The sequence below is a fragment of the Prunus dulcis genome, chromosome 8 (assembly GCF_902201215.1).
Source record: "Prunus dulcis chromosome 8, ALMONDv2, whole genome shotgun sequence".
Taxonomy (NCBI): Eukaryota; Viridiplantae; Streptophyta; class Magnoliopsida; order Rosales; family Rosaceae; genus Prunus; species Prunus dulcis.
Genome location: NC_047657.1, coordinates 8068257 through 8079460, shown reverse-complemented (window position 1 = coordinate 8079460; position 11204 = coordinate 8068257). Strand labels below are relative to the sequence as shown.

At 37.1% G+C, this 11204-nt stretch overlaps 2 protein-coding genes across 2 annotated transcripts; one reads left to right on the top strand and one right to left on the bottom strand.

The window, feature by feature from the left end:
- The first annotated feature begins 2384 nt into the window (after window positions 1–2384).
- Window positions 2385–2950, top strand: LOC117638393. The gene is made up of 2 exons (XM_034373525.1): window positions 2385–2773; window positions 2857–2950. The coding sequence occupies exons 1-2, from the start codon at window positions 2385–2387 to the stop codon at window positions 2948–2950; spliced, it is 483 nt and encodes a 160-aa protein (XP_034229416.1).
- Window positions 2951–8642: 5692 nt separating this feature from the next.
- On the bottom strand, window positions 8643–9425 carry LOC117638392. The gene has a single exon (XM_034373524.1). The coding sequence runs from the start codon at window positions 9423–9425 to the stop codon at window positions 8643–8645; it is 783 nt and encodes a 260-aa protein (XP_034229415.1).
- Window positions 9426–11204: the final 1779 nt, after the last annotated feature.

The window sequence follows — 11204 nt, the reverse complement described above, 5'->3', positions numbered from 1 at the left end:
TGGTAGAGATGGAGTCTCAAATACCAAAGAGTCTTCTCTAATGTCCACCACATTCTTTCCAGCTGACTGGCTTCAGAGGTCCCGATTGATTTTGAGAGGTAAGTTCACTTGCTGGATTGATTTTATTGGGTTTGGTTTATTTTTTGTGAGGGTGGGAAATTCGTCATTTGTGGCATCAATAATGCGTCATTTTTTGAATCAATAATGTGTCATTTCCTTATGAATATTCAATATACTTAGTTCATTGTTGTTGGTCGGGGTGGAAAATTATGAAATGTAGGTAAAAGAACCTAAACTTAGGCTTAATGACATTAGGAGTAAGCATTTGGAGAGGATATTGGGTGAAGTTCTATAATTGGTGGTTTGAATTACATTTGTGTTCTTAGTTGAACATATTGGTTCTAATGTTATTTTTAACAGATTATTTCACAAGAGATGACGTAACTTATGAAATTTTGCTTGCATTTTGTGTAATTGGAAGTTAGGCTATGCGTATTTTGTGTCAATTTGGGCAATGTTTTGTGTAAGTGGAATGCATTGATATGTTGTGATGCAGTAATGACTGATTAATGAATGAATAATTGCTATGCAGTAATATAGAAGTGGATCAATAATATACGTAGATAAAATGTCTGGGGGCTCAGAGAGGGATGAATGTGCAACAGCTAATGGGAGGGTTTATATTCCCGAAGTAAGAAATGAGGAAACACCAGCAGTTGGGATGAAGTTTGACTCGCTTGACCTCGTTTACAATTTCTATAATAGATATGCATTCTTAGCTGGCTTTTGTATTCGACTTCATTCCAGCTTTTGGGGGAAAAATAAGAAAGAGATTTTGAGGAAAGAATTTGTATGTTGCAAACAAGGTGCATACAGGAGGGATGAAACTAGGGAGAGAAAAAGACAACGGGGAATAAGTAGATGCAATTGCAAAGCTAAGATTGTGGTTGTGAAGACAAATGGGAGCAAGAAGTATACCATATCTCTTTTTTCAGAGGGACACAATCATAAGATGACACCCTCAGAAAGAATGCATTTATTGAGATCACACCGTCATATTTCAGATTCTACAAAAGTACTCACAAAACAGTTGGGTTCAGTTAATATTCCCATTCATCAGAAGGTAAGTATTTTTGAGGTGCAATCCGGAAGAATGGATAAAATTGGTTTTATCAAAAAAGATATCTACAATCTTGAATGTAGTGTGAATGGGAAGCTGAGGAACCACGATGTTGAACTAGTGACCGAGTATTTTATGGCTGAACAGAAAAAAAAAATGAGGCTTTTTATTTCAAGATTGAGGGAGATGGCCATGACAGGTTTAGTCGATGTTTTTGGGCAGATGCAACTTCTAGACGGGCGTATGGGTTTTATGGAGATGTTGTTGTATTCGATACCACATTCAACACGAATCGATACGACTTGACATTTGCACCGATGTTGGGAGTTAATAACCATGGTCAGACAATTGTTTTAGCATGCGCATTTTTGAGCAAGGAAACGACTGAGTCGTTTGTTTTGATGTTTGAGGAGTTTAAGAAAGCCATGCCAGGTGGGGAACCTAAAACGATCATTACAGATCAAGATGCGGCAATGGCCATAGCGATTTCAATAGCCTTCCCGACTACATTTCATTGACTTTGCATATGGCACATCACATCAAAGTTCTCTGTTAAGTTACCACGTGACGCTTATAATGAGTATTGGCGTGAATTTCAGAAAGCCATATGGGATAATGACAATAAGGATGAGTTTGATGCAAAATGGAATATTGTGGTTACAAAGGCTGGTTTGACTGACCATCCATGGCTAAGTTCAATGTTTGATTTAAGGGAATCTTGGGTTCCAACCTACGCACGACAATTTTTTGCCGCTGGAATGTCAAGCAGCCAAAGAGCGGAAGGTTCTCATGGTTTTTTCAAGCAATACATATCAAGGAGAAATTCGTTGATGGATTTTATCATACGATTTGAGAGGGCACTTTCTCATCAACGTGAAAAAGAGTTAGTTGCTGATCACGTAGATGCATTTGAAGTGGCTCAATGTCTTCTACCGATGCCAATGAACAAACAAATGGCTACCTTGTACACAAGGACAATTTTTCAAAAGTTTGAGCAAGAACTAATACAAAGTACAGCATGTTTCCTAGAGCTCAAAACAGAGGATGCTTGTAAAGTTGTCTTTAACATGAGCGAAAGGAAAAATTGGGAAACAAGAGTGGCAGAAGTCGTATATGTCAAAGATTCTGACCACGCATCGCGTAGCTGCAAAAGATTTGAATTTGTTGGAATTATTTGCAAGCACATCCTAGCATTGTTCAGAAGGGACCAGATTGAATATATGCCCGAAAAATATATTTTGAAGAGGTGGAAGAAAACTGCGAAATGTGGATTGGTGTCGATGCAAATGGCAAAGAAATTAAAGACTGTGTAGATCCTGGCCTTCTAATAAAGCGGAGTACAATGTCTCGACTTGCTTCAGATGTGGTTGAGGATGCATTAATGAGTGAAGAAGGATGTGAGGTACTGTCAGAGACTCTAAAAAGTTTGCAGGTGAAGTTGAAGTTGTTGAAGGATGGACCAAGTAATAACGAAGTTGGAGGGTCCAGCTCTCAAACACAATATATGAAAGACCCTAAGAGAGTGAGGTGCAAAGGAAGGTCGAAAGGAGTAACGGGAGCAAAGGAAAAGGCAATGAAGCGAGGGATTAGACACTGTTGGGAGTGTGGACACATTGGTCATGATAGAAGACAATGCCCAGCCTTGAACACACCGTAAGATGCTAACACTATTTGTAATAACATCTAAAATTTGAATAGGTAAAATTTTTATGTGCTTGTGTTTGATGTTTATGCAGGACATCACCGTCGACCAACAACGAATCAACTCCAATACATCGTAGTGACCCATTATTCGACGATTTTGACAGGATGCACGGACCAACTGAATGATTTATATTTGTATTAGACGAAATGTGGTTGTTATGAAGATTAATGATGATGTGAAGTTTTATAGATTCAGTTTTTGAATATTATTGTGTTTTTGTTCATGTCCACCGATGAGCTCTTACTATGTCCAGTGGTAATTGAAATGAAAATTTGCTTGGTTTCATTCTTCCATGAAATTTGGAGACATGTTAATTTTACATCTTCTCCCTATTTATAAATTTTCAAAGACATTTGATAAAGTATGAAATTTTGAGTTATGTGAAGAAGCAATGACTTTTACCATGTAAAATGGGCAGTTTAGGGTGAATTATGTTTTAACAGAGATTCATTTTTCAAATCCTCAGGCTAATGCAGCATTTCCAGCAGTTACTCTGTTTTTTCCATTACCAGTAATCATTTCCAGCAGTAGCCACTTTTTCCAACTGGTTAATAAGGGCACGATTTTGTACACTTTTGTAACTGAAGGATACTTTAAGCACTTTGTTGGAATAGAGCAAATAGAAAGCAGCGTGTAAAAAAGAAACATAACATTGCAGCCAATTACATTTCGATACTGAATGACAAATATTAAAGGGTACACTAACTTACATAAATACTCATAATTCCACACAGAAAAGAACATTTGATTGCAAAACATATTATGTGCTCCCTCTTAGCAATACCACGATCTCCCCAACCAACTGAACAACGGTAGCCAAAATCACTCGGTCGTACTCGTCAGCTTCTTCTTAGCAGGTCTCACATGCTTATGGCCACTCATATCCCTAGTGATATAGACCAAATAAATCTTCAGCAATATTTTGAATTTTATTATATATATATATATATATATACCATAAACCATTCACTAAACAATGTATAGCACATGTTATGTTACTTATGACTCACGTGTCAGTTTTTTTTGAACACATTAGTACGCCAGCTCTTTAATGTAAATGGACATGATAAGGAGACTTTACTGCTTCCTAGCTTGCTGTGATATTGACTGCTTATTGAATAATATTTCGATATTTGCAAAATATAATGTTAGACATTATAACACATGATGACTTGCAATACATAGTCCCAATAATTATATATGAAGCAAATGAAACTGATATTTGTGTTATTTTAAATTAGATAATGACATTAAGGGAATATACCTATAATTTGTGCAATACCACGATCACCCTCAACCAACTGAACAGCGGTAGCCGCAATCACTTAGTCGTATCGGTCGGCTTCTTCCGAGCAGCTTTGACGTGCTTATGCTCATTCATGTCACCCCCATCGTCTAGTATCTCTCTCACAGCATCAGGGGACACATAGTTCCAATCATAACTTGTATGAGTAGTTGCCGCAAATGCTCGGAATTTGTCGAATCCTTCGTTGAATGCCAACTCCAGTTCACTATGGTGGTCTTCGCATCGCATATGGTTCATCAAACAACCTTTCATTTCATCATTCATTACTGTATCCAACTCCTCAGCTTTCAGCTTCCTTTTATGACTCAGCTTCAAGTACTTGTTCTTTTTGGAGAACGCTTTGTTCACTCTAATGTTAAGATCAGCCAAAATTGCCTCGTCTTCAACACATTTCTCGTGCCATGAATTGATCAATCTGGAATTATAATCCAGCTTGGCACTGACTGCATGTATTGCCTCTAATGGATCATCGGAGTCCCCCTCACTCCCAAATGATGTTGAAAAAGGAAGGGGACGGCGAGTAGAATGTGGAAATAGAACCTGCGACTCCAATTTGTCATCTTCGATTGTATTGTTGGCGCCTGAAGAGGTTGACATGCTTGAATAATCCTCTTTGTTTTGGGAGGATGAGGATTGCATATGCAATGTCGTTTGAGAAAGGGAACATAGGTTTATAGACCAACATACCAAAACTTGTGTGTAGTCAACATATGTACGTTTTGGCGGGAATTTTTAAAAAATAGGTGTCAGGTTTTGCTTTTCAAGCATGTCAACCTCACACTCTCCTTACACCCCTGATAGTGGTTGAAAGAAACTCAATGGAAGTGACATCTACTTAGTTAACTCAACCAAACTAGTTAGGATTAAACTTAGATTGTATCAGACCAAAAATTAATTTATACATTGTCAACCAAATATTTTTTGGCGGGAACCCTTTTATTGGTATTACTATCACCCCTTTCATATAAATTCTCCTTCCACACAAAACTCACTCCTCCACCGAATCTGTCTCCATCTACTGATACTCTCTCAACCAAACAAACTCATTCCCCCCAAAGAATGGATTTACTAACCAAGTTTGATGTGAGCATAATAAACACCCTCCAAACAAAGACCGCCTTCGACACGCAAGTGAGTCACAAGACAAGCAATGTCACATTCCTAGACAGAATGACCATTTTGTTGGAAGTTTTGAGTCTGAAAGAGTTGTTGCTTTTTGGAAGGAGAGGCATCTTCAACTTGTTGATGAAATCCAAGGGGCAAGGGCACGTTTGGAATTTGTTGAAGGCCAAATTGAAGATGACAAAAGGCAGGCCAATCTGTATTGGACGAAGTTGCAGCGCATGAAGCGTAGACACAAACGACTTCGGAGTGTAGCTGTTCAAAAATACAAGAACTCATCTAATGCAGTGGAGTCAAAGAAGCGTGTGATGCAAGCTGGATTCGACTCCTTCCGATCCTATGCAAAACTCGTCGTACCCGGGTTTGATTGGTCATCTATTACCGTTTCCGACGTCACCAAATATACTCAGCAAGGGAAGTAACCATTTTGGTTCTCGTGTTTGAGCAGAGGCAAATCAGTGGAATTGGAATTTTCGTTACAGTCTGCTTCAACGCTATTTTGATGCTAACTACTATGGAAGATTTAAACCTTAATATTTTGATGTCTTTAATTACGAAAACACAAGATGCAAAGAGCCCATCTACTTCAGTCATATGTTGCTGCCATGTCCATTTTTTTTTTATCACGTTTCAGATTTGGACATGGTTGCATCATATGCAATGTTGCCTTTATTTATTATATGTTAGGACAAGGTTTATGGAAAACCTTTTGTGAGTGCGTTTGTGACAAGGTTATGGAATTATTATGTACCATTTATATATTGTTTTTTGTACTTGTTCATCTCCTACTATTTCTTGCTTTCTTTATATTTTATGTTTGTGGAATCCCTCTCAAAGTTAACATATACTGTGAAAAAAATGCAGACTGAATATATAATCACTCATATAGACTAGGACAAATATTCACTAAGGGTTTTAAAATTGCTTCACTTGTGTGAGGTTATTGAGAAAAATTATGGCATTATTTTATGTGATTGGACATGATTGAAAATATATTACTGATTCCCAATGCGGCGTCATATGGACAACTTATTGAATACCTCTTACGTGTTAAAAACTCTAAGTGCAGTTGCATGTGGACAACTTATTGAATACCGCTGACGTGTTTAAAACTCTAGGTGCAGTTGCATGTGGACAACTTATTGAATACCGCTGACGTGTTTAAAACTCTAGGTGCAGTTGCATGTGGACAACTTATTGAATACGAACTGACGTCTTGAAAGCTCTAGGTGTAGTTGCAATGATGGCTTCAAAGCAAGTGCAATTATTATTTATGTTCAACTTTTATAACAAAACATATTATTGTATATAGTGAAACTAATTATTGTATTATTACAAATTATATATCGAATATTATCTGAAATATACATGTTAACGTGAATTAGGGTTAAGAGGAAAGTGAGTTATGTACAAATAATTTTGATTTTGTCATTATCCGGGCAAATTTTGGATTTTCGTATAATTTATTACCTATTTCCACAAATTGTTGCACTAAAAAAGCCAAAATAATAGCAAGAGGACACCTGGCGCGATCTCAGCCCGTCACTTATGACTACTTGCACAAGTGTACGTCAGTCAACATGGCCACATCCTCCCTTTTTACCCTAAATTATTATTTTATTACTTTTCCTTACAAAAATCAGAACTAATTACACAAAAAATAAAAAAAATATCCAAAAATTGCTACCATCTCATTGACACTCCATCTCCCTTGCTGAATTCTCCGATTCATTGTTACGCTGTGTAAAAATTATTCCGAACATTAACGGGAGATGCTTGTTGAAGTAGGTTATTGAAGTTTAAGTTAACAAACATCAATACTTAGGGTTAAGAGGAAAGTGAGTTATGTAAAACAATTTGGATTCTTTCATTGCAAGACGAATGATTTATAGGTTCTCCTAGTTTTATGACGTCACAAGGAGGCCGGAGTAATTTTTGGGGCATTTTTAGGAATTTCCTACTATTTATTACCTATTATTAAGGATTTTTCCACTAAAATAGCCAACCCTAATTCCCATGAGGTACCTGGCGCAATCTCAGCCGGTCACCTTTCACCCCTTGCACAAGTGTACGTCAGTCAACGTGGCCACATCCTCCCATTTTACCCTAAATTATTATTTTATTCCTTTGTCTTATAAAATTCATAACTTAATACACAAAAATTCAAAATGATTTCCGAAAATTGCTACGAACTCATTGACACTCCATCTCCCTTGCTGAATTCTCCGATTCATTGTTACGCATTTTAGACAATTATTCCCAACATTAACGGGAGATGCTTGTTGAAGTAGGTTATTGAAGTTCAAGTTAACAAACATCAATACTTAGGGTAAAGAGGGAAGTGAGTTATGTAAAACAATTTGGATTATTTCATTGCGAGACGGATGATTTATAGGTTGTCCTCGTTTTATGACGTCACAAGGAGGCCCGGGTAATTTTCCCAACCTTTTTTAGGAATTTCCTACTATTTATTACCTATTTTCAAGGATTTTTTCACTAAAATAGCCAACCCTAATTGCAAGAAAACACCTGGCGCAATCTCAGCCGGTCACCTTTCACCACTTGCACAAGTGTACGTCAGTCAACATGGCCACATCCTCCCATTTTACCCTAAATTATTATTTTATTCCTTTTTCTTGGAAAATTCAGAACTAAATACACAAAAATTAGAAAAATGATCCCAAAATTTCTACGAACTTATTAAGATTTCATCTTCCTATTGAATTCCCTGTTTCATGGTTATGCTACTTTAGTATTTTATTCTTATTTATCCACAATTATTATAATTATTATCATATTACTTTTGACGGTGTCCCTTTGTTAATTATATTTAGTCCAACTTGTTGAAAACAATTTTATTTTCCGTGTGAATAGGCCATTTGTAGTGCTCATCGGTTTCTTTATTTTTCAATTTGTTAATTTTATTCATTTTTAGGTTTAAGGGATGTTTTGAAACATAATATGGAAATATACAAGTCATCCATTGTACTCCTTCCACACAAAAAAAGTATTCAACGTCAATCAGTGTTCAACTTTTGCTTAAGAAACGTGTAACCAAATCCTTCATTGCAGAGGGGGAAAATGTCATTCCCAAGCACCGGTGAAAAGACACCTATTTACTCCATGCATGACTTTTCGTTTACGAAATATGAAGATTGGGGTCGGTGAGCAAAATATCTGTGTCAGTAAAATATCAATCCTAGCCGCCTATGATGTAAGTAATAATTCCCCTATATAATAAATATTATACATTTATATATAAAACGGTTTATGACAAAAAGCCAACATTTAAACAACATTTATACAACATATGTACAACGTAGCCAGCCAACCTAGAAGTGAAGAGAAGCAAGTCCACAATGCATCAAAACCGTAAATTCGTACTCAGACTAATGCAAAAAAACGTGATTCCCTCGCACAACATACTCACGCATCAGTTTGGACCAAAAAATACTCTCACGGTGCCATTTGCATCGATTGCAACAAGTCCAGAAGGCAGGATTTATCTTGTCTTCACTAGGCCAGCCTTGAATAACAAAATACAATTCATTGTTGTTACAAGCGCTGCAGCGATTAAACTTAATCTTCCCATAGTCAAACATATCTACGATATGTGTTGCAACACATGCTTTGTCTAATCTTCGTGTCAAAGCATCCCTGGTTCCTTTCATATCAATGTTGTTACGCTGATTCAAAGAACACAAGAATTGTAATGCATCCTCTTTTGACTGACCAATTTCGGACATACCAAGTAGTCCAACTACATAAGCCGCTTCCATATGGCCTGCCGTGGCTGCATTGCGCATCCCATACAACGCTTCCACCTTACCGTGCTTGAAAAAAATATCGAATGCTTCTCTAAATATGGACTCAGGGTTATCGCAAGCCCTGCATTGTTGCAAGAAATGCTGGACCGCAGGTCTGGCACGGTACCAGCTAGGATGGTATGGGTACTTTGCCATTGAAATGGTGTTCCACACTTGTGGACTGTTTGCCAAAGTTTGGAACAATGGGCACACAGATGCCATACGGAAGAGATCTTCCGATGATTCGGTTGCCACGTATAACATCACTTGAAACCAAGCGGACTCCGGGATGAAGGCTTGGGGCATATCCAAATGGACATGCTTCCTTCTCTTTCCTCCGATTGTAGTGAAGTGTTTCGAATTCATTGAACAGCTTTTGGAATGGAACGATTTGAGGAGTGGCAGAGGTGCAAAATGAGAATATTTGGGGTACACGTTTTGTTTTAGCGGATGATTTATAGTGTTTTGAAAAGGTGTTTCCAGGTGGGGGATTTCGAAGTTGACCGTTTTCAAAGAAACTGAACCCAAGTGAATTAAAACTGAAGACAAAAGAAGGAAAAACGTCATAACGGTGCATACAGAGTCAGACAGTCAAAAAGTTAATTAAATGGCTATTTGCATAGCCATTTTTGGGATTATCCCACTATCAAATTCATTGATACAAATGTGATGGATTACTGACTAGTGACAGAAGGTCCCATCATATACTTTTTCATTTTCCCACACCCAACTACCCCTAGTAATGTTATTAAAATGGAACCAATAATGATGGATTCTTATCCAACTAGTTGCCTTAATGAAATATAAATAAAATAATAAATTTTAAGCACTGTCCCCTCATTTTTCAGAAATTATAATTGGTAGTGAAGTAGTTTATATTGCTTTTCGGGCTAATAGATGTCACAATGCTGACGGTACATGTGTCGACATCGTGACCAACCCACCAAATTATCCCAAAAAAAATAAATATAACTCGATTTGGGCAGAGATGAGAGAGAGCTGAGTTACAAGTTTAGGGTTATGAGTGAAGGGGTATGAATCACAACTATGAGTGAGAAGGTATGAGTCCGAAGAGGTTTTAGTGAGAAGATCTGAGTGAGAAGAGGTACAACTGAGAAGATTGAACATGTCTTCGTCTTCATCTCCCGCTCAAACAAAGAGGTGTCACTATTGTGGAGCTACAATGGTGCTTCGGGTTTCAAAATCTGAAAAAAAATCGAGGGAAGCCATTCTGGAAGTGTCTAACCTCCTATGTAAGTTTTAATTTAAAGAATATGTATGTGGGTGAAAAAAAAACCTATGTCTACCTCTGACATAATTATTTTCCATATATGATGCCTGCAATTAGGGAGCCACCAGTTGCAATGGATTCAAATGGGTTGATGTAACCTCCGCTGAAGCAGAACATCAAGATGACACGTATGATGCTAGAGTGCTGAACATGCTGAAGTCCATTAAGGACTTGGTATTAGTTTTATTAGTTGTATCAATTGTCATTTTATTTGTTCTTTTAATGATCATTTAACTGCACGGTTTCAAAGATTGTGAAAGTTCTCCCGCACAAGACATGTTGCACGCACCACCAATGAGACCCTAAACCCATTTTGTAATATTTGTTCTTCAAATACGTGGATTGGCATTGAATTTCAACAAAAGCACTAATTTGTTTGAAAACCAGCAAAAACGTTCCAACAGTTCCCATAGTCAAAAACCAAGTAATAACGAAGACGATAAAATCACAATACAGGGCCAATACGATAAAAGCATACGAAGCATTAATTTGTTTGTATTGCTCCGATTTTGAATGTTTATTGACAATTGATTGATTGTTTACATGTTTATTGAAGGTCTATTGATGATTAGAATCTCATATTTCCCATTTTATTGAACCAATAGTGAATGTGTATTGAAGCTGTATGGAGTGTTTCCTTCTGGAATATTGTTAACTGCATGTATTTCGCATGTTATAGAACCGATATTGAATGTTTATTGAAGGATTATTGATAGTTTGCTGCATGTATATGGAATATCATTGCCCCAATATTGGATGTTTATTGGGGCCACAAGTATCACTCAAGTAAGAATGAAGGGGGGAAACGGACCTTATTATTTCTTTTAGTAGGAAGAACAACTGTTAAGTTTAAT

Bases quoted from the DNA above. Each gene is read 5' to 3' on its own strand.
- LOC117638392 (XM_034373524.1), bottom strand. From the start codon at position 9,425: ATGAATTCGAAACACTTCACTACAATCGGAGGAAAGAGAAGGAAGCAT.
- LOC117638393 (XM_034373525.1), top strand. From the start codon at position 2,385: ATGTGGATTGGTGTCGATGCAAATGGCAAAGAAATTAAAGACTGTGTA. The intron at 2,774-2,856 runs GTAAGATGCTAA...ATGTTTATGCAG, and splicing joins TGCCCAGCCTTGAACACACC to GACATCACCGTCGACCAACA.